Source organism: Trichechus manatus, unplaced genomic scaffold (genome assembly GCF_000243295.1).
Source record: "Trichechus manatus latirostris isolate Lorelei unplaced genomic scaffold, TriManLat1.0 scaffold00068, whole genome shotgun sequence".
NCBI classification, from domain to species: domain Eukaryota; kingdom Metazoa; phylum Chordata; class Mammalia; order Sirenia; family Trichechidae; genus Trichechus; species Trichechus manatus.
Window position 1 is genome coordinate 13,730,911 of NW_004444004.1, and position 27,717 is coordinate 13,758,627.

The 27,717-nt window shown below is 40.9% G+C and overlaps 1 protein-coding gene across 1 annotated transcript; it reads right to left on the reverse strand.

Annotated features, from left to right (window-relative positions):
• Positions 1 to 148: 148 nt before the first annotated feature.
• Positions 149 to 27,488, reverse strand: STEEP1 (STING1 ER exit protein 1). Its single transcript, XM_004379814.3, has 7 exons — positions 27,307 to 27,488; positions 23,038 to 23,155; positions 9,263 to 9,304; positions 7,128 to 7,266; positions 3,057 to 3,146; positions 2,390 to 2,482; positions 149 to 556 (listed from the first exon to the last, which is right to left on the reverse strand). The coding sequence occupies exons 1-7, from the start codon at positions 27,428 to 27,430 to the stop codon at positions 494 to 496; spliced, it is 669 nt and encodes a 222-aa protein (XP_004379871.1). The 5' UTR covers positions 27,431 to 27,488; the 3' UTR covers positions 149 to 493.
• Between the last annotated feature and the right edge of the window lie 229 nt (positions 27,489 to 27,717).

Consider the following 27,717-nt stretch of genomic DNA (forward strand, 5'->3'; position numbering starts at 1 on the left):
AGAGTGTTGACATGTCGTGGAGTTGTTAACCATTCTCATAAAACAATATGTGTACTAAGTGTTTAACGAGAAATTATTTGTTCTGCAAACCTTCATCTACAGTACAATTAAAAAATTAAAAATTAACGAAAAAACCAACCACTTTAGAAACTAGAAACACTCAAACAGTGATTTATTCATATAGTTTCTACATGGCTGAAGAAGTTTCAATCAAATGCCCAGCAGACAAACAACAGTACAGAAAACCTATATACAGAAAGATTTAGAAAAAGCCATCTGCTAGAATAGTACTCTTACCCACCCTCTCTAGCTGGAAGCAGGTTAAATGGACTCAGCTGAAGACCTCACGGAATGGAGAAGAATCAACAGGAAGCACTGTGAAGCCTTCGGCTGGGGCGTGAAGGTAGGAACCAGTCCATGTCGTCAAGAAAAAGCCCTTTTTCCTCCTGCCTGAAGTGCTTGCCTTCAGTATGAGCTTGGTGAAAGACCCTGGTCACTTGAACTGGTTGTCAATCAAGGTCCCCTTCATCTTAGCTTTCTTAGCTTCCAGTTCAGCCTGGAGAAGAAGAAAAGTTACAGGTTCAGATCCATAATACAAAATTCTTATTTTCCTTATTCTAATTGCCCCAAACACTATCCCTAATGTTCATTTAGCATATCAATGAGAATAGTGGTTCTAGAATCATTAGGAATCTCTAGCAACTGCTTTCTAACCTTTCTGATGTTACGGCATGCACAGAAAATGAAAATATTTGTATGCCAAAGTGGTGCTAAATATACAAGGCTGGGGCCAAAGGCAACTGGTGCAGGGATTCCAGCAGCCTCAAGGCCCCCCAAGGGCAAAGGAATCGATACTGTGGCATACACAGTATCCTACTCTTGGCAGAAGAGGAAGAAAAACACTGCCCTAGAACACTGTCACACAAAGTTGTCTGGTCTGCGAACTGCCACAAGTCTGTGAACTGTTTGTTGCTGGTCCATGCAAGACATGTACAAAATCTGGGTAAGCATTTACGAAAAAAAACAAAACAAACAGAATTTGACAGAGTAATAATAAAATAATCTAATAATAAAAATTGGGGCCAACTCATTTTTATTATATTTACAAATTATAAATCTGTTCATGACAGATAATTTAAAAAAAAAAGGCACTGGTCCCTCACCTCAGAAAGTTTCATAAGTATCGCTCTAGACCACAATGGCAAGGCAAAAAAGCTCCTGGGACCTACTACCTCTGTCACCAAAAAATCCTCTACAGTCATTAGAATAGATGGGTTGCCTTTTGATGAGGCATCAATGCAGGGATGTCTGGTTTTAATGAAATATCGTAATTATTATCCAAAACCAAAAATGTCAGCGACATCATATATAGATGTGAATCGTCTAAGATGAGCCCATGAACCAGTAATGAAGAAAACCACCGTCAGTGCTTTAGGCAGCACTGACCAGCCCCAATCCTGGTACTGCCAAAGTAGCACCATCGTATGCCATTATGTCCTGGGAGACAAGAGACAGAAAGGGCCACATAAACCAGAGACTGCATCAGCCTGAGACCAGAAGAACTAGATGGTGCCTGGCTACCATCACTGACCGCCCTGACAGGGAACACAACAGAGAGTCCCTGACAGAGCAGGAGAAAAGTGGGGTGTAGAACTCAAATTCTAGTAAAAAGACCTGACTTAATGGTCTGACTGAGACTGGAGGAACCCCGGAAAGCATGGCACCTGGATTCTCTATCAGCCCAGAACTAAAACAATTTCTGAGGCCAACTCTTCAGACAGGGATTGGGCTGGACTGTGGGACATAAAGTGATACTCGTGAGGAGTGTGCCTCTTAGCTCAAGTAGCTACAAGAGACTAAACGGGCAGCTTCTGTCCGGAGGTGAGATGGGAAGGCAGAGAGGGTTAGGAGCTGGTTGAATGGACATGGGGAATCATGGGTGGAATGCAGGAGTCTGCTGTCACAATATGCAGAGAGCAATTAGAGTCACATAACAATGTATGTATAAATTTTTGTATGACGGACTAACTTGAATTGTAAACTTTCACTTAAAGTACAATAATTTAAAAAAAATTATATCTCGGGAGAGCATGGATAAGTTTGACTGTTTACTCCTCTCCTTGGGTCACAAGTAGCAGATTAAAATATTATTCCAGTTATGGCTCTCTAACAAATATTCTAATTTACAGAGTAGACCTTATGGTTACTGCTACAGAGTGGGGTATACAGACTGTCACGTGGTCAAAGCCCAGAGAAAGAAATGTAGCAGCCAACTATACCAGTAACCCCCCATAGACTTTCTAGAGGATTTCCCTGCCTGTTGGAGGGGCTCTCAGACCAAGAAATCTAAATAATCAAACCCAGCCCCTTTCCACCCCATGCTACTCACCAGCTCTTGCAGCCGCCTCTTGCTCATGCCTTTGCGCTCCAGCTGCTTCTCAATCACTTTGGCATTCTGTGCATATGAGTCAGCAACTTCCCTCTGAGGGAAACAAGAAGCATCCTTCAATCAGCAGTCTCACCAATGAATAACAAAGAACATAAGAAGCAGTTTCTACTACTCAAATTATGAAATCACTATGGAAATGGCAGGACTCTGTTCTCTTCCAACTCTTTATCTTTTAAATAATCCAGAAGAGTTCAGGTTTCACCTGAAACCATTTTTAAAATAACAGAAAACACCTCTCCCTAAATATCATTATACTGAAGTACCATAAAGGTAGTTGCTACTGCTGCTAAGGATAGACTCACCCACCATCAGAGCTGGACCTAAAATCATTTAGTCCAATCGTTTTTAAACTGAAGAGGGAATGGGGCTATGTCCCCTAAAGTATGAAAATCACTGATCTAGTCCAACTCCTTCATTCTCAGTTTCCAGATATCCCTGAGATGAAGAGGAACAGAGACTAGCCCAGTGTTACACAGTTTCTTACTAGCACAGCAGGGTCTAAAAGCAAGGTCTCTAATTATACTGCTACTCAAATGCTCTACAGTCTCCTTTCCTTTCACCCCACCTCTCCTCCAATTCCAATTCCTATGAGGGCAGAAGCACTTACAGCCTCAATCTCCTCTTCCTCTTCATCAATGGTAGACACAGTGACAGAGCTGAACTTGCCCATGTCTTTAGTCCGTCTGGTCATCATCACCTGGAATATCAGGAAGAAGAATTAGTCAAGTTCACCACAAGAGGATCCATGAGCCGTGTGTGTGCGTGTGTGTGTGTGTATTTTGGAGGGGGTACAACTACTTTGGGACAAGCTAGCTGACTGAAAAGCTCCAATGTTTTTATTTACATAATATTTTTCGAACACTTGCCATCAAGAGTTTTTAAACTACATATAAAAATTAGCCTAGAAAATTGGCCTAATTCATTCCATTTTTAATTGTTCACATGGGACAAAAAAGACATTTGAAGGAAATAAATTTGAATTAAAAAACACAATTTCTGGAACAGGGGAGCCAAGATGGTGGCTTAGCCAGACTCACTATGCTGTCCCTTTATAGCAAAGGCCCTAGAAACCAAATGAAACAGATACAGTTGACAATCCTGGAACCCTGAGCATCAAATGAAAGGATAAAGAATTAGATCAAACACCAACTGGAAGAAGAAACTGAACAAAAACAGCAAACGAGGAGAGATACGGAGTGGAAGTGCCCTGCCAGCTGGTCTGGCACAGTGTGGCCATCTTGAGACAAAGCTAGCAGTGATCCCAGGTGAGGAGTACAGGAAAGCAACTTCCAGAATTCCCAACTAGAGACAGAGAAACTGTGCAGATATACACGGAGTGAAGCAAGGTGAGCAGGACATGAACCAGAACTAAAGAGGAAAAATACAGGAAGGTGGGCGAGAGCTCCAGGGACCCCAGCGTCCACAAAGCAGAGAGGGAGCCAGGATCCAGAGACAGGGCGACTTACCAGCAGTGGTCCCCGACCATTAGGGTGGGTGGCATGCACAGAGTAACAGATCCATAGAGTGTCAGCAGAAGGTCCCCTGCCCAACTGAACCCCAGGCAGCTCCCCCAACACGTGGTTGGGGCCAGGTCCCGATAGCTGGCTGCAGCCAACATGAAGTGCCCAGGCATCCTCATCTGGTGACCAGAGGAGCATGCTCCCCCTCCCCCACTCTATTCAAACTATTCCAGAAAACAGAAAAGGAAGCAATACTCCCTAACTCATTCTATGAAGCCAGCATAACCCTGATACCAAAGCTAGGCAAAGACACCACTAAAAAGGAAAATAACTGACTAATATCCCTCATGAATATAGCTGTAAAAATACTCAAAAAAATTCTAGCAAATAGAATTCAACAGCATATTAAAAAAAATACTTCACCATGACCAAGTGGGAATCATACCAGGGATGTAAGGATGGTTCAACATTAGAAAACCAATCAATGTAACTCACCACATAAATAAAACAAAGGAAAAAGATCACACAATCATCTCAGTCGATGCAGAAAAGGCATTTGATAAAATCCAACACCTTTCCTGATAAAAACTCTCAATAAAATAGGTATAGAAAGGAAATTCCTCAACATAATGAAGGGCATATATACAAAACCAACAGCTAACATTATTCTCAACAGAGAGAGATTGAAAGCAATCTCCTTGAGAACGGGAACTAGACAAGGATGCCCATAATATTTGTGCTGGAAGTCCTAGCCAGAGCAATAAGGCAAAAAAGAGAAATAAAGAGCATCCAAATTGTAAGGAAGAAGTAAAACTATCCCTATTCGCAGATGACATGATCCTATATATAGGAAATTCCAGAGACCCCACAAGAAAGTTACTGGAACTAATAGAAGGGTTCAGCAAAGTGGCAGGGTACAAGATCAACATACAAAATTAAGTTGGATTCCTCTACTCGAACAAGGAGAACTCTAAAAAAGAAATCAAGAAAACAATACCATTTACAATAGCCCCCCAAAGGATAAAATATCTAGGAATAAATCTAACCAGGGACATAAAAGACTTCATACAAAGAAAACTATAAAACACTACTGCAAAAAATCAAAAGAGACCTACATAAATGGAAAAACATACCATGCTCATGGACTGGAAGACTTAACCTTGTGAAAATGTCGGTACTACCCAATGCGATCCATAGATACAATGCAATCCTGATACAAATTCCAACAACACTCTTTAATGAAATGGAAAAACTAATCATTAACTTTATATGGAAAGGGAAGAAGCCCTGGATAAGTAAAGCACTATTGAAGAAGAAGAACAAAGTAGGAGGACTCGTACTACCTGACCTCAGAACCTACTGTACAGCTACTGTAGTCAAAACAGCCTGGTACTGGTACAATGACAGACATACAGACCAATGTAACAGAATTGAGAACCCAGAAGTAAAACCATCCTGCTATGGACAGCTGATCTTCAACAAATGGTCAAAGTCCATTCAATGGGGAAGAGACAGTCTCTTTGATAAATGGTGCTGACAAAACTGGATATCCATTTGTAGAAAAATGAAACAGGATCCATACCTCACACAATACACAAAAACTAACTCAAAATGGATCAAAGACCTAAACGTTAAACCTAAAACTATAAAGCTCCTGGAAGATAACATAGGAACAAAGCTAGGGGTCCTAGTTTATGGCATAGACTATCAAACATAACTAAAAATGCACAAACAACAGAAGATAAACTAGATAACTGGGACCTCCTAAAAATTAAATACTTAATTTTCATGAAAAGACTTCACCAAAAGAGTAAAAAGAGAACCTACAGACTGGGAAAAATATTTTGGTAATGACATATCAGACAAGGGTTTAATCTCTAAAATATATAGAAAACTTCAACACCTCAACAACAAAAAGATAAACAATCCATCAAACAATGGGCAAAGGACATGAACAAACACTTCACCAAAGAAGACATTCACGTGGCTAACAAACACATGAAGAGATGCTCGCAATCATTAGCCATTAACCAAAAAACCCATTGCCGTTGAGTCTATTCTGGCTCATAGAGACCCTATAGTTGTGGGTAATTGTATATACATATTTATATGTGCTGCCATGTATATTCATATATATAATAGAGCACGTAGGGGGCACAGTTACGGAAACTTCTTAGACATATCCAAACACCTCCTGGGACTGAGTTACTGGGCTTGAAGGCTAAGGACCATAGTCTCGGGGGATACCTAGCTCAACTGACATAACATAGTTCATAAAGATAACGTTCTACGTCCCAGTTTAGTGAGCAGCATCTGGGGTCTTAAAAGCTTGCCCACAGCCATCTAAGATACAACTACTGGTCTCTTCCCATCTGGAGCAAAGGGGAGTGAAGGAAACAAAAACTCAAGGAAGAAATTATTCCAAAAGACTAATGGCTTACACAAACCACGGCCGCCTCTAGCCTGAGACCAGAAGAACTAGATGGTGCCCGGCTACCACTACTGACAGCTCTGACCAGGGACACAATAGAGGGTCCTGGTTAGAATGGGAGAAAAATGTAGAACAAAACTCAAATTCATAAAAAAGACTAGACTTACTGGAATGAGAGAGACTGGAGGAACTCCCGAAACTATCGCTCTAAGACACCCTTTTAACCTGGAACTGGAGCCACTCTGGAGGTCACCTTTCAGCCAAATAATAGATTGGCCTATAAAATAAACAATAACACCCTCGAGGAATGTGCTCCTTAGAACAATCAACTAAATGAGACCAAATGGGCAACATTTGCCCAAAAGCAAAGATGAGAAGGCAAGGAGGGGCAGGGAAACTGGAGGGATGGAAACGGGGAAGGCAGGGTGGAAATGGGGAGAGTGCTGACATACTGCAGGGATAGCAACCAATGTCACAGAACAATTTGTATATGAATTGTTGAATGGAAAACAAATTTGCTGTGTCAACTTTCACCTAAAACACAATAAAATGTTAAAAACAACAACATACAATTTCTAACCTTACAGGGCAACTGTAGGAAAGAAAAGAGGACATGTAGTAGATGTTACGATTCTTTAACATCTGCTTATACACAAAAATAGCATTCTCTTAATAAAGAATGCATCCATAAAGGAGAGCTTCTCATGCACTATACAATCTTATTTTAAAATATAGGCCTAAATCTGTCGCTATATTAAACCAGCTGGTTTCCTTCGATGATAATTACCTTCTTGGGAGGCTCTTGTTTCTGAGTATATATATTCGTTTTCCCAAAACCCTGGCCAAACTTGACCACTGCTCCATCCACGATGAAGGTGACAGGAGCGTTCTTGGGCTGGGACTGGTAGAAGAGTGGTAATCCACACCTGCAAACGGCACAGTGAATCTCAGCATCCAAATCCGCAAAACAGTGACTCACAAAGTATTCTTGGACTCTGGGAATATTCTTGTTGATGATTAGCCCTTCCCAATGTTTCCCAAAACTACTTGATAAGAATCACTTACGGTGCTTGTTAAAGTTGCCCATCAGATGCCTAGGACCCTCCCCAGAAGATCCTGATTCAGCAAATCTGAGGGGTGAGGTCTGGGACTTGTCATTTTAATCAGCATCCCAGGTGATTCTTATCATTAGACAAGTTTGGGAAATACTGGCTCATGGTACTGATTGTTTTCCAGTCAAAACTGCTACCATTCTTCTCAGGCATCTGGGTAACTAGTTTGGGGGTTTTGTCTAGTTTTTTCTGTGTGTGTGTGTGTGCATATGTGTGCGTGTGTGTGCGTGCGCACGCGTTTTGTTTCTGCAGTGTCAAGAGGGAGTATAAAGGCTCCACTGCAGTGGTCTGCAAACTAATCCCTGTAGTAGTTTCCATACTACTTTCTTTGGCTGGCCCACATTATATTGTTTGAGCTAAATAAAGTAGACCTGCAAGATATGATGGAGTCTCTGAGTAGAGCAAACAGTTAACACTCTCGGCTGCTAACTGAAAAGTTAGAGGTTTGAGTCCACCCAGAGGTGCCTTGGAAGAAAGCCCTGGCAATCTACTTCAGAAAAATCAGCCACTGAATACCCTATGGAGCACAGCTCTACTCTGACATACATGAGGTTCCCATGAGTCAGAAATGACTCGACAGCAACTGTTGTTTTGAAAATAAGATATGATAAAATCAATTTAACCAACGCAGTATGGTTGTGAGCTAAATGGCTTCTCATCCATTTTCCTCTATTTAATTCTTCTAGTCCAAATCCTCTGATGTACCTGTGGAAAGACTGAACTACTATAGTTTAATATTCTCACCATTAATAGCATAAAGCTAGATATAATTTTTTTTGCTTTAAATATTATTCTCTAAATGAAGGTTCTTATATCTGTGATCCTATAACAGACTTTATTAATAGGTCTGGATTAATTACACTGTGTTACATTCACCGTATGACCCAGCAATCCCACTCCAAAAGAAAACATACATCCCCACCAATTTTTATACTTGAATGTTCATAGAAGCTTCACTCCTAATATCCCAAAATGGAAACAACCCAAATGTCCTTCAATGGGTGAGTGGTTAAACACACTGTGGTACAACCATACAATGGAATACTAATGAGCAGTAAAGAACACATTATTGACACATGCAACAACTTGGATAAATCCCAAACGCAATACACTAAGTGAAAGAACACAAGACTATGCATTGTACATCAAAAAACCCACTGCCATCACATCGACTCCAACTCATGGCTACCCTATAGGACAGAGTAGAACTGCCCCATAGGATTTCCAAGGCTTAGATCATTACAGAAGCTGACTGCCACAGCTTTCTCCCACTGAGTGGCTGGTGGGTTTGAACTGCCGACCTTTCAGTCAGTGGCTGTACACTTAACCACTGCACCACCAGGGTAGTAGAATACATATTGTAGAATTTACAGAAAATTTGATTTGAGAAAAGGCAAAACTATACAGATAGAAAGCAGAACAGTGGTTGTCAGAAGAGAGGGTGGGGGAGGGGAATGACTGCAAAGGGCACACGGGATGTTGGAAATGGTGGTATTACACGAGTGTATATTTTTGTCAAAACTCATACTGTACACTTAAAATTGGCAAATTTTACTATATGTAAATTACATCTCAATTTTTAAAAATTACACTACGTTAAAAATCCATTTTTGTGGCCAGCTGGTCAGGGATGAAACTCTGACTAGTCTCTTGGGGGAGCATATTGGCATTTGTATAGCTGAAATCTGAAGGCAGTTGAGATTATAAGGATGAAGACATTAACAGAATTGTATGCAAATAATTATTTTCCTAACATAGTATGCTTCTACTTGCTTATAAGCTTGGAGAAACCCACACTGTTAATACTTACTTTGCACACTTCTTCCTGTACTGTCGTTCAATGCCTTCAGGCCTGCATAGAAAATGGAAGTTTTTACAAAAAAAGATATAAACAAATCTCATTACCTACCAACCTCACCATCTCATTTCTTCAAATGTCAACAAGGCCTTTTGAAAGTTTTCATCCATCAGCTGGTTAGTTAAACATCTATTAATTTTAAAGTTCCAGCATTCCTTCCTTCCTTCCTTCAACAAACATTTACTAAGCCCCTAATATGGGCGAGGCATCTCCCTGACGGAGGAGGAGGAGGAGCAGTAATAGTAGTTGTTGTTGTTAGTTGCTGTGGAGTCGATTCCGACTCACTGTGACCCCGTGTGCAGAGTAGAACTGGTCCATAGGGTTTTCAAGGCTGTGACCTTTTGGAAGCAGAACACCAGGACTGACTTCCGAGGTACCTCTGGATGGTTTTGGACTGCCAACCTTTTGGCTAACAGTCAAAGTTGTAGTCATGATGGTTGTAATAGTAATGGTAGTATTTGTAGTAGTAATAATAGCAGCAGCCACTTACATGGCTTTTACTACGTGCCAGGAGCTATTCTAAAATGTACATGTATTAATTCATTTAATCCTCACAATAACCCTATGAGGTATAAAACCCATTGCCCTCGAGTTGATTCTGACTCTTAGTGACCATACAGGACAGAGTAGAACTGCCCCGTAGGGTTTCCAAGGAGTGGCTGGTCGATTTGAACTGCCGACCGTTTGGTTAGCAGCCAAGCTCTTAACCACTAAGCCACCAGGGCCCCATGAGGTATAAGTCCTATTATTATTCTCATTTTACAGATGACGGAGCCTAAGCACAAAGCAATTACATGACTTACCCAAGATCACAGAGTTAGGGAGTAGAGTAGGTAGAATTCAAGCCCAGGCAGTCAAGCTCAAGAGCCAACACAATACTGCCAACTCACAGATAAAAAGACTCAATTCCACCCACCCAGTTGCTTAACAGAAACCTGGGACTCATTCTTGATTCTTCTCTTTCCCTCATCTCCCACATCTACTTCATCAGTAATCTGGTGGGTTTTATTTCCAAAACAGATCTTGAACCTGTCTACTCTTCTCCACTTCCCCTGCCACCACCTTTGCCTAGGCCCTCAGCATCTCTTCCCTGGTCTCCTATAATAGCTCCCTAATTGCTCTCCTCACTTCCCCCTCTGATTTGTTCAATTTTTTAACAGGTAATACCTGCACATGGCATACATAAGAGTCTAAAATGAAAAGTAAATATCCTTCCATCCCCTGCCCCAGTTCTCTTTCCCAGTGGCAAATGCTGTTTCTGGTTTCTTCTTCTATTTCTCCCAGAGACAGTCTACATATAGAAGCAAAGAACCCTTATTGATACATAAAGAAAATTTTTTTTTTCCTTTTTTCTTAAATATAAACGTAGCACACCGTGTACTGTCCTCTATTTTTTTTTTACTTAAAAATATACTTTGGTTAAAATAAATGTGTGTGTATATATGTATCTATATATATACAGATAGATAGATAGATAGATAAAATATAATATAAATAAATAAATTCATCTGAGCGATCCTTCCCTATCAATAGATAAAGAGTTGCTTCATTCTTCAAAAGAGCTGCACTGTATTCCTTTATACAGGTGAACCAAAATGTTTTTTATCTGTTGGATAAATTCTGAGGCATGTATACATTTTATATTCTGGTAGATACTGCCAAATCACTCTCTACAGAAGTTGAATCAATTTACATTCCCACCATCAATGTATTGAGAGTGTCCGTTTCCCTACAGTCTCACCAACACAGTATATTATTAAACTGTATCACCGCCAATCTGAAGCGTGAAAAATGGGACCTATAACTTGCATTTTTTTTAAGAGTGAAGTTAATAAGCATCTTTTCATATATTTAATAACCATTTATATTTTCTTTTTGTGAATAGTTGGTTCTTATCATTTTTATTTTATATTAAGGAGACTTGCAAATATTAAGGTGCCTGGTGGCACAGTGATTAAGTGCTCAGCTGCTAACTGAAAGGTCAGCAATTCAAACCCACCAGCCGCTCCGTGGGAGAAAGCTGTGGCAGTCCGCTTCTGTAATGATCTGAGCCTTGGAAATCCTAGGGGGCAGTTCTACTCTGTCCTGCAGGGGCACTATAAGTTAGAATCAACTAGATGGCAATGGGTTGTTGTTGTTGTTGCTGTTGTTGTTTTTGGCAAATACTTTTCACCCCATGCATAAATTTTCTATTTTTGTGTAGTCAAATCCTTTTTTGTTTGTTTGCTTGCTTGTTTTTAATGGCTTCCAAGTTTATGTCACACTTAGCTAGGCCTTCCCTACTCCAAATTCATATTTTTTAAAAAATCTGATTACTTATTCTACAACCCACTTCTACTACCGTTCTATTCCAAATCATTCTCTAAATAGAGGTAAAAGTGACCTTAAAATACAAGCTGTATCATGTCACTCACATCTGCTTAAAACTGTTCAACAGCTTCCCAGAATAAAATCCAAGCTCCTTACCATGGCCTACCAGGCACCAGCTGAGTACATAACCAGGCCCCTGCCTCATCTCAGACGTTCTCTCCCTCCCTGACTACGCTCTGGCCACACCACGCTTCCTTCTGTTCTTTGAACAAACGAGCACTTTCCCACCTCTGAGCCTTCACACACGCTCTTTTCTCTGTTGGGATGTTCTTCTCACCACTTTGCCATGGCTAGCCCCTTCTCATCTTTTTTTGGTCTCTGTTCAAATATCACCTAGTCAGAGAGGCCTTCCCCGATCATACTTTCTAAGAGGTTTTCACATGATTCTCTATATCAGCTCTTTGTTTCATTCACATCACTTTCTACAATTGCAATTATTTTATTTTTCTCTTTACTAATTTTCTGTCACCCCACTAGACTGTAAACTCCATGAGATCAGAGATCAGCAGAGACCATGTCTGTGTTTCACCACTCTATCCCCAGAGCTGAGCAAAGTCTTAAAAACAAAGTAGACATGTAATAAATATGGTTGAATGAAATCTTCCAAGAATTCAGTTTAGTGAGGAAAATTATATAATCAAGGAGGTAAGTTCTAAAATGGAGGAATGTACAGTGAAACCTGTGAGAGCTGGAACTCGACGGGACTGCCTTGTTTTTCTGGGTCTTGCAAGTTTTCCACCTTTGACAGGGTACAGCCTTACCACTTTTCTATCATTCCCTTTAGTGGAAAATATTTGGGTTTCCCTTCTCTGACAGGTTTCTGCCTTACACAGTTTCCGGCTTTCACAAGTTTTACTGTATAAGGTGTAATGGGAACACCGAGGTGGGAGCACCAAAGTCTGTCTGAGGCAGTCAGGGAAGGCGTCATGAGAAGGTGATGTTTGAGCCAACAGTCCTGATAAAAATGATATTTAAGGCTGAGGGAATACTATGTGCAAAGTCAAAACAGCACAGGATACTCAGGGAATTTCAAATAGTTTAATGTTATTAGAAGCTAAACATTAACAGAGTTGTGAAGAGGATGGAGTGGGGCATTAGTGCCTGAGGGGTACTAAGTTTCTGTTTGGGGTGATGAAAAAATTTAGAAATGGACAGTGGGGATGGCTATACCACATGGTGAATATAATTAACATCACTGAACTGTAAACTTAAAATGGTTAAAACAGTCGATTTTGTATTATATACTTTTTATCACAATAATTTAAAAAAAAATCAACACACTACTATCAAACTTACAGAAATAAAAACGATTATGTGAGAATACCATGAACAACTGTATGGCAACAAATTAGATAACCTAGATGAAATGGACAAATTCCCAGAAAGACAAAGACTACCAAAACTAACTCAAGAAGAAGCAGAAAGTCTGAATAGACCAATAACAACAAAAGAGATTAAATTAGTAATCAAATGGCCCCATAGTCTCTGTTAACCTAGAACTAAAACCATTCCCGAAGTCAACTCTTCCAACAAAGATTAGACTGGAATATGAGACATAAAATGATACTCGTGAAGAGTGTGCTTCTTACTTCAAGTAGACACACGAGACTAAATGGGCAGCTCCTGTCCAGAGGTGCGTGAGAAGGCAGAAAGGGACAGGAGCTTGTTGAATGGACACAGGAAATCCGGGGTGGAAAGGAGGAGTGTGCTGTCACATTACAGGGATAGCAATTAGGGTCACATAACAATGTGTGTATAAATTTTTGTGAAAAACTAACTTGAGCTGTAAACTTTCACTTAAAGCACAATAAAAAAAAAAAAGTAATCAGAAAACTCCCCACAAAGAAAGCCCAGGATCAGAGGGCTTCTTTGCTGGATTCTACCCAATATTTAAAGAAAGATTATCACTAATCCTTCAAACTCTTCCAAAAAAGAGGAGAGATCACCTCTCAACTCCTACTAGGAGGCCAGCATAACCCTGATACCAAGCCAGACAAAGACACCACAAGAAAAGACAGATCAATATCCCTTATGAATATAGATGTGAAAATCCTCAACAAAATACTAACCAAAAACAAAAAAAAAAAAAAAAAAAAAAAAACCCGTTGCCGTTGAGTCAATTCCGACTCATAGTGACCCTATAGACAGAGTAGAACTGCCTTATAGGTTTTCAAGGAATGGCTGATAGATTTGAACTGCTGACCTTTTGGTTAGCAGTTGGGTTCTTAACCACTGGACCACCAGGGCTCCAACAATTTACTAGCAAAGTGAATCCAGCAGCATATTAAAAGGATTATACACCATGACCATTTGGAATTTATTCTAGGTTGGGTTCCAAGGTTGGTTCAACATACAAAAATTAATCAATGTTACATACCATATTAATAAAATAAAGGGGAAAAAAACTACATGATCATCTCAATAGACACAGAAAAAGCATCTGACAAAATCCAACACCCTTTCATGATTTAAAAAAAAACCCACTCAACAAACTAGGATAAAGGATATCTACAAAAATCTTACAGCTAATGGTGCGAAAGACTGAAAGCTTTCCCCCTAAAATCAGGAACAAGACGATGATGTTCCCCTCTCACCATTTCCCTTCAACATTGTACTGGAGGTTCTAGCCAGGACAGGAAAAAAGGCATCCAGATTGGAAAAGAAGAATAAAACTATATCCATTTGCAGATGACATGATCTTATATGTAGAAAATCCTAAAGAATCCATACAAAGTGTTAGACCTAATAAATGAGTTCAGCAAGTTTGCAAGATGCAAGAGTAATACACAAAAATCAACTGTATTTCTATATAGTAGGAATGAGGAAACTCAAAGTGATATTTTAAAACATTCCACTGTCAACAGCATCAAAAACGATAAAATACTTAGGAACGAAGTTAACAAAACAGGTGCAAAACTTATACTCAGAAAACTATAAAACATTGTTGAGAGACTGAAATAAAAGGGGAAGAAATTTTAAAAGACCAAAATAAAATGGAAAGATATTCCACGTTCAAGAATCAGAAGACTTAATATTGTTAAGATGGCAACAGTCACCGAATTGATCTACAAATTCAACACAATCTCTATTAAAATCCCAGCTGCCTTTTTTGCAGCAATTGACAAGGTAATTCTAAAATTCATTTGGAAATGCAAGGGACCCAGAGTAGCCAAAACAATCTGAAAGAGAAGAATGTTGGAGGACTCACATTTCCCAATTTCAAAACTTACTACAAAGCTACAGCACTCAAGACTGTGTGGTATTGACATATGGATATATAGAGAGATCAACGGAACAGAATTGAGAGTCCAAAAATAAACCTATACACTTATGATGAATTGATTTGAACAAGGGTGCCAAAACCAGTCAGTGAGGAAAGAACAGTCTTTTCAACAAATGGTGCCGGAACAACTGGATATCCACGTGCAAAATAATGATTTTGGACCTCCACATCACACCATGTGATGGTTAAGGTTATAAATCTTTTGTTGTTGTTGCCGTCGAGTCAATTCCAACTCACAGTGACCCTACAGGATGGAGTAGAACTGCCCCACAGGGTTTCCAAGGAGCAGCTGGTGGGCTTGAATTGCCGACCTTTTGGTTTGCAGCCATAGATCTTAATTACTGTGCCACTAGGGCTCGCCTGCGCTCATACTTTCTTACTCGGTGTGTGTGTGTCTGTGTGTGTGTACGATTCACCGGTTTTGCTTCTCTAGGGAACCCAGCCTAAGACACACCATACACAAAATTAACTCAAAATAGATCAAAGACCTAAATGTAAGAACTAGAATTATAAAGTTCTTTGAAGGAAACATAAGTGTAAATCTTCTTGACCTTGGATTAGGTAATGGTTTCTTAGAAATGACATCTAAAGTACAAGCACCCAAAGAAAAAAACAGATAAATTGGGCTTGATGAAACTTTAAAAACTTGTGCTTCAAAGGATACGATCAATAAAGTGAAAAGACAACTCACAGAATGGGAGAAAAATCTGCAAATCAAAATATCTGATAAGGTACTAAAAACCAAAAAAATCCATTGCCATAGAGTCAATTCTACTCATAATGACCCTATAGGATACAAAAGAACTGCCCCATAGGGTTTCCAAGGCTGTAATTTTTACAGAAGCATACTGTCACATCTTTCCCCTGTGGAGCGGCTGGTGGGTTCGAACCACAAACCTTTCGGTTAGCAGCCAAGCACTTAACCACTGTGTCACCAGAGCTCCTTGATAAAGTACTAGTATCTAGAATATATAAAGAACTCTTACAGCTCAATAATAAAAACACAAATAACCCAATTTAAAATGGGCAAAGGATTTGAATAGACATTTCTCCAAAGATATACAAATGGCCAATAAGCATATGAAAACATGTTCAACATCATTAGTCATCATTAGCCATTTTTCCTGTTGCAAATCAAAATCACAATGAGATATCACTTCACACCCACCAGGATGACTACAATCAAAACAACAGAAAATAACAAGTGTTGGCAAGGATGTGGGGAAATCAGAACCCTCATACACCGCTGGTAGAAATGTAAAATGGTACAGCCACTTTGGAAAACGATCTGGCGGTTCCCCAAAAGGTTAAACGTAAGGGTTACCATATGACCCAGCAATTCCATTCTTAGGTATATATGCAAAAGAACTGAAAACACATGTCCTCACAAAAACTTGTACATGAATATTCATGGCAGCATTATTCATAATAGCCAAAAAGTAGAAACAACCAAAATTTCCATCAACTGATGAATGGATAAACAAAATGTGGTATAGCCATACAATGGAATACTACTCAGCCATAAAAAGGAATGAAGTACTGAAAACATTATGCTAAATGAAAGAAGCCAGTCGCCAACGACCACGTAGTATATGATTCCATTTATATGAAATGTCCAGAATAGGCAAATCAAGAGAGACAGAAAGTAGATTAGAGGTTGCTGGTGCTGGGGAAAGAGGCGAGTGGGGAGCAACTGCTAATAGGTATAGGGTTTCTTTTTGGAGTGATGAAAATGTTCTGAAATTAAATAGTGATGATGGTTATACAACCTTATGAATATACTAAAAATCATTGAATTGTATACTTTAAAATGGTGAATTTTATGGTGTGTGGATCATATCCCATTTAAAAGAACTAAATATGTGAGGGTGAAGCTGAAGCATCAGAATGAAAAAAAAAAATTCCTCCAGGTGGTTCTAACACAGCCAAGGCTGAGAACCACTTCTCTAGGGTGCACACCAAGATAGAATTGCTGAGGTGTATGCTATGTGCATCTTCAGTGCTAGTGAATGTTGCCAAAGTGCTTTCCAACATGATTATAACTATTTATGGTCCTTCAGGTACTGTAGGAGAGTTCCAGTTGCTCTTTAACAACACATGAGTATTATTATCCCAGTTAAAGGATAAGGAAACTGGAGCTCAGAGAGGTTAGGTGACCCGCCCAGAGTCACAAAGTGGTGCTGCTGGGCTGCTCCAAAGCCTGTGCTCTCCACTACCTTTGACCTTCTGCCTCTCCCTTTACAAGTATCACTTTTGTCAAATGTGCTTCGATTCACTAACATTACTGGACTAGGGCACCAGAAATATTTTCAGTTTTGTATACTCCATATATAAGAGCCCTGGTGGCGCAGTAGTTAAAGCAATTGACTGCTAATCGAAAGGTCAGCAGTTCGAAACCACCAGCAGGTCTGCAGAGAAAGATGTGGCAGTCTGCCCCCACAGAGATTTACAGCCTTGGAAACCCTATGGGGTGCCTATGAGTCGGAACTGACTCAACAGCAGTGGGTCTGGTTTGGTTTAGATTCCATATAAGGAGCCCTAGTGGTGCAATGGAGCCCTGGTGGCACAGTGGTTAAGAGCTCTGGCTGCTAACCAAAACGTTGGCAGTTTGAATTCACCAGCCGCTCCTTGGAAAACCCTATGGGGCAGTTCTGCTCTGTCCTATAGGATCGCTATGGGTCGGAATCGACTCGACAGCACACAACAACAGTGGTGTAATGGTTTAGCAGTTGGCTGCTAACTAACAGGTCAGTGGTTTGAACCCACCCAGCAGCTCTGCAAGAGAAAGACCTGGCAATCTACTGTAAAGATTACAGCCTAGAAAACTCTATGGGGCAGTTCTACTCTGTCACATGGGGTCGTTATGAGTTGGAATCGACTCAATGGCACCTAACAACAACAACATACCCCATCTGGTTTCTATTGGGAATCTACATTCAACTTCACACAAAGGGAGAGAATCACCATACAACTGATTTCTCCTAGAATCCTCGAGTTAGTTAATCCCATAAACCTGGGCTTTCAAAATACACAGAAAACATCAAATTAAGGGGGTCTGAATATTTACCAATGAGTTAATCTTCAAATGCCAATTGACAACTGGGAATTTATCAAGTTTACAAAAACGTATCTATTCTTAACTATGGACCAAGAAACAGGCAAGATGTCCTAACGGTCTCAGAAGTATAACAGAGTTCCTGCTCTAAAAAGTTCACCTTACTGCGATATTGAGACTCTAATGCAAACAAAAGGAGCCCTGGTGGCGCAATGGTTAAGCACTCGGCTGCTCACTAAAAGGTCGGCAGTTCAAGCCCACAAGCCGCTCCATGGGAGAAAAGACCTGGCAATCTGCTTCTGTAAAGGTTACAGCTTAGAAAACCCTATGGGGCAATTCTGCCACAATGAGTAACTATGACACACAACAACAACAGTGTAAATGAGACAAGGTTTATAAGTGGTATGATTATAAAGAGGTGACTAATATGAGCCGGATGACTGGTCTGATTGACCTTGACATTTCTTTCCTATCCCAAATCTCTAGGAACAAAGCAAAACAGTCTTCCTGGTTGTGATAACCAGCCTCTAATGCATCTCAATGATCCTTGCCCCCTGCTATTCACACCCTTGTGTAGTCCCCTCCCACAATGAGTAAGGCTGAACTGTGACACCAATAGGACATTGCAGAAATGGTGTGCAACTCCTGAGGCTAGGTCACAAAAGACATTGCAGCTCCCACTTTGCTCTCTCTTGGATTGCTCTGTGGAAGCAGCCCTATGGAAGATCATTGTGGCAAGGAACTGAGGTTTCTTGCCAACAGTTAGCACTAAGTTGCCAGCTAAGTGACTGGGCCCCCTTGGAAGTGGATCCTTCAGCCCTAATCACACCTTCAGATGACTGAACTCATGCCAACATTTTGACCACAGCCCCATAAGAGACTCAGGACCAGAACCATCCAGCTAAAGCTGCTCTTGAATTCCTGACTCACAGAAACTATGTGAAATAGTTTGTTAAAAAAAAAAATCAGTACCAGATGAGGATGAACAGGTAAGCCAAGGCCAGATCAGAGAGGGCCTCCAGGCTTGGATTTTAAATTGTGTACCAGTGACCCCTAAGTGAAACAGGATGGGGTGGGGAGTCCTTTATGGAGTGGGCATGACTCCTGCTAATCAGAGCAGCTTCCTGCTTATCAGTTGTATTTGTTTGTACTTCTAGATAAGATATCATTTGAAGAAAGGATATGTTCTCTACAAATGTTTGAAAGCTGTAGGTGATAAAGAGCCACAGAAAGGTTTTAAGTGGGGGGGATTGACACAATGTGCACTTCAGATAATTAAGATAATTCAGTCTGTAGCAGATAGAGTGAAGGCAGAGTCAACAGTACAAGGGGAGTGACTGGATGTGTACAGGGAATGGTGGGGGAATGGGTGAGACAAAGAGAGGAGTGACTCCCAGATTTCTGGCTTGGGCCACCATATCACATGAATGGCGGTATCATTCATCATGCTGTTGTTGGTGGTGTTGTGTGCCATCGAGTCGACTCCAACTCATAGCAACCCTACAGGACAGAGGAGAACTGCCCCATAGGGTTTCCTAGGCTGTAATCTTTATGGGAGCAGAGTGCCAGGTCTTTTCTCTCACAGAATGGCTGGTGGGTTTGAACTGCTAACCTTTCGGTTAGCAGCCGAGTGCCTTAACCACTGTGCCACCAGGGTTCCCTTCATTCATCATAGGAGGAGGAAAAGCAAGGAATTGTGTTTAGCTGACCATAAGAGACCTAACTGCAGTAGCTTAAACACAAGAGCTCATTCTCTTACGTAAAAGAAGTCCAGAGGAAGGCAGTTCCAGGCAATGATTCAGACTCAAGGAAAGGAGGCAAAAGCTCTGCAAATCTTGTAGCTTTTCCTTCCTGCTTCTAGGATGGCTGCTGGTATTCCAATTATGTATACTTTCCAAAAGGCAGGAAGGACAGAAGAGCAAAAAGGGCTTTCCTTGGAAACCCTGTCCAACAACTTCGACATACAACCATTTTGCTTGGCAAAAGCTAAGTCACATGCATAACCTTAGCTGTTGGGGGTGGGGAGGGCTGGAATATGTACTCTAACCTTACAGACGCTAGTGTACCGGAATGTATAACTGAAGAGTGTTGGAGTGGTATTGAGTGAATCCATCTGCAGTATTCTCCACAGTAGAGAAACAATGAGTTTGGCCTTGGTCATGCTGGGTCTAAGGTAGGACATCCAATCCAAGTAAAGAGGTAGAACAGGCAGTTAGATACACAGTTCTGGAGAGCAATAGAGAAACGTAGGCAGATCTACATTTTGAGACTCATCAGTATATAAGTGTAACTGATGCCATGTACAGTAATAAGAATGCCCAAGGAGAGTATAAAAAGAGGGAACAAAACTAAGGTAAGAACCCTGGAGAATACTAACATTTAAAGGACAGACAGAATAATAAGAAGACCGAGAAGTCCAAAGAAGTAGAAGAGGAATCACAAAAACAGCTTCACAAAAATCAAAGCAGGAAAGTGCATCAAGGCAGGAAAGTGCATGGTTAAGAAAGATTTGGAAAGATTTGGACAGAAAAGTACCCATTGGATTCACAATTGGGGGAGTGGTGGATGAAGGGAAAGAGAGTACTAGGAAATGATAGTGTCAAAGGAGGGTCACTTTAGCACGGAGAGGCCTGGAGGTGGAAAGTGATAGGCTCCAGGGTATGTACTGGGCAGTAACCAGTGCTCCCCATACTCAGCTGGAAGAAGAAGAAAGGTAAGAACACACCAAAATTCCACCTTGGCCAACAGGAAGCACACTAGAGTGGACCCCTGGAAGGACTATTCATGATCAGAACAGGAACTACGTCAACCAATTGGGAAGTTTACCATGAAATTCTAAAAACTCTATGGCCCAAGAGTCATTTAGCCAGCGGCCACCAACCTGGGCAATACCTGGCATCGAAGCTCGGACTGAAGCTGGCTCACCTCCAGGATCAAGCTGATTGGAGTCTGGGGTTTCTACTTCAGCCTAGGGCCACCCAGCAGTTTTCTGGCTTAGAGGTGAGGGCATCTGCCTTAAAGCGCCATAGGAGCTTGTGTCCTAGTTGTGTTATTAGGTACTTTCTATATTAACTGAAGACCCTAATAAATATTATTTTAATGATCCTAAAGATAGTCAGTTGATAATTCTCAAAATCAGAAATCTAAATAAAGGTTAATGGGAGGAGACTAAACACAAGAGAACGGATTAGCCTTAGATAAGGCATGTTATTTATAAACCTTCCTATATACCATAATGGAGTATTTTCCTGATATTTTCTGGTGGGCATTCTTTTGTGAATTTTGTAACTTTTATAATCTGCACCCCTAGTTGTATCCCACAGATAACCCATTTTCTCTTCAGCTGCACAATTCTAGATGCCCAGTTGTTACAATGGTGCTTGATACCTGACTTACTGCTGAATGTTACCTAGAACTGATTTCTAACTCTTTTCATTAGTGTGGGCTGACAACAGCTGTTTCTTAAATAAACAGCTATCTATCAGCCTGTAGCTTTTTCTGGTTCAACTACAGAATATAAGCTCCATAAGGACAAGGCTTTTTGCTCGTATTCCCAGGCTTCTAGGACAGTACCAGGCACATAGTAGCAACTCAGTAAATATTTGCTGAATGAATGGATGAACTTTTTAATTCCTCAGGATTGATCTCTTTGTGGCATCTGGCACCTGTTGAGGAACCACCCCCCCCCATGTCTTGAAATGCTCTTCTCTCATTTTCCACACCACCAGGTTCTCCTAGTTCTGTTCCAATTATTTTGTCTGCTTTTTACATGCCAGCATTTCCCAAGATTGCATTTTCAGCCCTCCCTTCTTGCTCCACACTCTCTAATGTAACTTTATCCCTTCCCAGGTTTCCATTTCTCATATACACCAAGGACCCCCAAATCTAAAACAGATCTAACCATGTCATTCTCTTGCTTAAAAAAGTGATGCCTCTCCATTGCCTACAGATAAAAGCCCAAGCTTGTCTACTTCAGCATTTTACTTTCTCCCATCCCAGTACACATGAACCCCTTCCTATAAAGTAACCTTTGCTCCAACCCCAAAGGACTATTCAATTTTCCCAAGCACACCATGCTTGATGTTTTTAATGCTTCCATATCTCCTCTACCTGTAATATTTCTCACCCTCCTCAGCTACTTGGTGAAATTCTAGTTCAAGGCCCAAAACAAATGCCACCTCCTTTTGAAGCCTTTTCTGACCTTCATTCAGACAGAATGACCCACTCTCACCTGTTTTCCCATACCTTTTGTTCATATCCCCAGTAGTCTATCATATCACAATAAACCCACTGCCATCGTGTTGATTCAGACTCATAGTGACTCTGTAGGACAGAGCAGAACTGCCCCATAGGGTTTCCAAGACTGTAAATCTTTACAGAAGCAGACTGTCACATCCTTCTCTCTCGGAGCAGCTGGTAGGTTTGAACTGCCGACCTTTAGGTTAGCAGCCGAATGCTTTAACCACTGCACCACCTGGGCTCCCCTCATGTCACAACAGGCAGCCTATTCCTTCAGTGGGCTGTGAGCTCTTTAATGGTAGGAACCATAGCTTATTCATCTTCACAGATCCAGCCCCTAGCTCAGTGCCTGGCACGTGGTATGCTCCAAAGGATTACAGGTTGATTGAACTGATTCTACATACAAAAAAGCCAAATTACAGCTATCAAATGCTAATAGAATCACATCTTAGCACCATTTCAACAAAGCACAATAAAGGTATTGCTGCATTAAGAAGTTAGAGAAGTGTCGAGAAGGGAGAGGGTTGACATGTCGGGGGGTTGTTAACCAATGTCATAAAACAATATGTGTACTACTGTTTCATGAGAAACTATTTGTTCTGTAAACCTTCACCTGAAGTACAATAAAAAAAAAAAAAAAGAAGTTAGAGAACTACCAGAAACATCAAAGGATTGGGCCCAACTGGATGACGCGTTCAATACTACATGAGGATTTATATTCCTCAGAACTAGAACCCAACACAATAGGGAAATACTAGACTGAGAGTATGAACCTCTTACCTCCGGAGATACACAGTTTCCTCATCTTCTGTATTACAAAACTTATGGGCGTGTTTGGCAGCATCAATCACACGAGACCGATCCCGGGGCCTCATGGGTAACTTCTCTAACTGACAGTCTGAAGGAGTAGAGAAAGATTTGGTCACTAGAGCCACTGAAAAATACCCAGAGGCAATCAGAAGCTTTCTGTGGGGGCCTTGGCACTCTAATTTTTTTTTTTTTTTTTACCATAATTGCTATGCTTATTGAAGCCTAGTATTGAATTTGCCAACTAAAAATGACCTGGTATCAGGAGACCTGGATTTTTAAAAATATATATTTTATTGTGTTTTTGGTGAAAGTTTACACAGGAAATTAGGTTGTCATTTAATAATTTCTATACATATTGTTTAGTGACATCGATTATACTCGTCACAATATATCACCATTCTTGTTAATTCCATTTTGGTTGTTTGTTTCCATTAATCTAGCTTCCCTGTCCCCTCTAGCCTTCTCATCTTTGGTCTAGGGTAAATGATAACTATTTGGTTTCATCCAGATGATTATTTTGAGAAGCACAGTACTCATGGGTGATAATATTTATTTTATGGGCCAATCTATCATTTGGCTGAAAAGTGACCTCTCGGAGTGGTTTGAGTTCCACGTTTAAAGAGTATCTCAGGGCAATAGTCTCAGGAGTTCATCTACTCTCTACTGGTCCAGTTAAGTCTGGCTTTTTTTTTTAGGCATCTGAGTTTTGTTCTACATTTTTCTCCCATTCTATCCGGGACCATCTATGGGGTCCCTGGTCAGAACTGGAGACTTGGATTTTGGTTCCAGCTCTGTTACTACCCTTGTGATCTTTGGCAAATCATTTCCTCTTTCTCGGTTTTCCCCTCATTTGAAAGTCTGTTATTGTTAGTTGTTGTCGAGTTGATTCTGACTCATGGTGACCCCATGTGTTCAGAGAACTGCTCCATAGGGTTTTCAAGGCTGTGACCTTTCAGAAGCATATCACCAGGCTAGTCTTCCGAGGCACCTCTGGGTGGGTTCAAATTGCCAGTCTTTTGGCTTGTAATCGAGTGCTTAACCTTTTGTGCTACCCAGGGACTCCTATTTGAAACATAAGTGGATTATATTACCTTAAAAGTCCTTCCCAGCACTGCAATTCAAGCTTTCTATGAATATTTCTGTGATCACAGTACACTTCGTTTGTGTCATAATGCATTAGAATCATAGAGACAATCAAGCACTTGGCAATGTGTATGAGGACAGCGCTGGAAAAGGCGGATAAGTGCTAAGGAGAGAGAGGGTAGGTAGGATACAGTATACATAGTATGCAAATGATCCACCTCAGTTGGAGTTTTAATATGAAAACCTACAGGAAACAAATTAGATACCAGTATAAAGCAGATGGAAAATTGATACAGTGCAAATTAAGTACCTGAAGGGTCACAAAGTCAAGTAATCAGAATGATTCGGGTTAATGGAGGAGGTAGAGGGTACTGAGAGAACACTGGACAGTTTACACATTAGCTCATTTACTCTTCATGGCAACCCACTGAAGTCCACGTTATTATTCTTATTTTAAAGACGAGGGAACTGATGATTACAAAGGGTAAGAGATTTGCCAGGCATCTAGTAAGAAGCAGGACACGAATTCAGATCCAGCTGTAGATAATCCAAAGGCCATGCTCTTCCCACCACACCTCCTTGCCATTCATTCATTTATTCAATAAATATGTGAGGGCCCTCTATGTGCCACACTCTATTCTAACATTGTACTGGTGATTCAGCAAACAACAAAGCAGATAAAGTCCCTGCCCTGATGAAGGTTTCATTCTAGCAGAGGCAAAAAACCTACAAAAGAAATAAATATATGATTTCAGATAGTGATAAATGCTAACAAAAATTTAAACAGGGTTAGAGGATAAATAACAATCTCAGACAGTGATAAATGCTACCAAGAAAAATTAGGCAGGTTAAGTGGGCAAAGAGCAACAGGGATGCTATTTTAGATAAAGTAGTCAGGGAAGCGTTCTCTGAGGAAGTGACATTTAAGCAGAGGCCTGAATGAATCGAGGGACATTGAGGGAAGAGTGTTTGAGGCAGAAGAAATACAAAGTTCCTGGGGTAGGAACATTTTTTGACATTATGAAGAGAAAGCAAGAAGGCCTGTGTGGCTGAAATGCAGTAAGCAAGGAGAAGAATATTAGGAGATGAAGTCTGAGGGGTGGCTAGGGGCCTGATCACAGTGTCTTGGTACAGACTTTGGTTTTATTCTAGATGTTACAGGATCCTGAGACCAGAAGAACTAGAGGGTGCCCAGCTACCACTACCAACCATTCTGATCAGGGATACAACAGATGGACCCTGATAGAAGGGGAGAAAAAAAAGGCAACAGAATTCAAATTCTTAAAAAGTCCAGATTTACTGGACCAGTTGAGACCAGAGGACTCCCTGAGATACTCTTTAAAACTTGAACCAAAAATATCCCAAGATCACCTTTCAGCAAAATAGCAGAGTGGCACACAAAATAAAGGATATTACCTGTAAGTACAGTGCTCTACTAAAAAAAACTATGAGACCAAAAGGTCAACATTTACTCTAAAGAAAAGATGAGAAGATAAGGAGGCAGGGAAACTAGAGTACTGGAAACGAAACAACCAGAATGCAATCAAAGAGAATGTTGACACATTGTGAAAAATGTGACTAATGTCACGGAACAATTTGTATAGAAATTACTAAATGGGAACCTAATTTACTGTGTAAACTTTCACTAAAAACACAATAAAATATTATTTAAAAAATATTTTGTTCCACTCAAAAAAAGATGTTATAGGAAACCACTGGTTTTGAGCAGGAAAGTAACTATGACTGCTGTGTGGAAAATAGGCTAGTGGGAACAAGAATGGAGGCAGGGAGAGCAAGAGACTTTTGCGCCAATCCGGGTGAGAGATGATGGTGGCTTGGACTATAGTGGTAGAAATGGAAGTGGTAAGAAGTGGTCAGATTCTGGATAGATTTTCAGGGAAGCACCTGCAGGATTTGTTGATGGACTAGATGGATATAAGGTATGAGAGGGAGAGGAGTCAAAGATGACTGCAGGTTTCTGATTTGAGCTACTGGATGAACAACGATCATGAGGATGGTGCAGGACCAGGCAGTGTTTCTTTCTGTTGTACAGAGGGTCGCTATGAGTCGGAACTGACTCCATAGCACTTAACAACAACAACCGGATGAACAGCGGTACCATTCACTGCAACAGGGAAGACTATGAGAGGAGCAGTTAGACGGCAGGGAGTAGGAGATCATGAATTCAATTTTGAACATGATATATTTGAAAGACCTATTAGACATCCAAGCGGAGATGTTAAATAGGCAACTGGAGTTTGAGGAAAGGTCTAGGTTAATAATGAACATTTGGGAGTCATCAGCACACAGATGGTATGTAAAGTTTGGAATTCGTTGAGACGACCTGGAGAATGAGTACAGATTGTGAATAGATCAGAGGACTGAGGCTCAGGGCCTTGCAATGCCTAAAATCTGAAAGAGTAAAAGGAGCCAGACACTGAGAAGGGGCAAAATCTGAGGTAGGAGCTAAAATAAGGACAGTGTAGAGTCTTGGAAGCAAATGAAGAAGGCGTTTCAAGATGAAGGGCGTGATCAACACTGAGAGAGGGGGATTAATATGAGCATTGATTGATAATTGACCATCGGAACTGGCAACGTGGAGTTCAGTTTGTAACCTTGACAAGTATGGTTTAGATGGTGAGGTGGGAAGGAAGCCCTGTCTGAAGTGGGCTCAAGAGGGAATGGGAAGTGAGGATGCAGAGACAATCAATATAGGCAACTCTTTTGAGGAGTTTTGCGATAAAAGCAAAGAAATGGGGTTATAGTTGGAGGGAAATGTAGGACCAGAGAAGGGTTTTATTTTATTTTGATCTAAAATAGGAACTATTACAACATCTTTGTATCCAGCAGAAAGGTTAAGTGTCCAGAGGAGGTAGTTTTTGAAAAGCTTGGGCGGAGAGGAGATTATGGGATATTTTTTTCTAAAAGAGGGAGTTTAGTTTTGAGGGAGGAGAGGTCTGGATACAGAATCACAAGGTTAAACAGGAACGATGCCCTGGAGTGGGGCGAGGATGTGTACGGAGGATTCTTGTGGAAAGGAAAAGACCACCAATCTTCAATAAGACTTGGCTCACCAGATAGCAACCAGAGGAATTTCGCCCTCAAGAACCCGAAGTTTCGCTCCTTGCAGACGCTCCCCAGTTCCCGACTACTCACCCAGCACCAAAACCATCTGGCCGCACAAACAGTAGTAAACGTGGAGAGGCTTCTCGCCATCGTCGTATTCCTCCCTGTCCCGGGTGTCGGAGCAGACTACCGACCTGGAGACTACTTTCGGCATAGTTCAAACAAGCCCGGAAACTCAAACGCCCCAGAGTGAGGGACGCACAAAAGTGACGTCACAAGCGCGCTTTGCGCCTTTTCCCTTCGGTTATTCTTGTCACATGTCAGTAGTAGCCCTGTGCGCTTCCGGGAGGTCCCATTAGGCTAAAAGGCACGGGGGTCGCCCTGAGCCGCCCAGAATCTCCTTTGCCTTGGCTTGAGTTAACAGGGACTGCTTTACTTGGGGCACCCTTAATATTATTTTATATATATATGTGTGTGTGTATGTATATGTGAATGTATATA

Bases quoted from the DNA above. Each gene is read 5' to 3' on its own strand.
- STEEP1 (XM_004379814.3), bottom strand. From the start codon at position 27,430: ATGCCGAAAGTAGTCTCCAGGTCGGTAGTCTGCTCCGACACCCGGGAC. The intron at 23,156-27,306 runs GTGAGTAGTCGG...CTACTCCTTCAG, and splicing joins CCAGATGGTTTTGGTGCTGG to ACTGTCAGTTAGAGAAGTTA. The intron at 9,305-23,037 runs GTAAGAGGTTCA...TTTTCTATGCAG, and splicing joins GAAACTGTGTATCTCCGGAG to GCCTGAAGGCATTGAACGAC.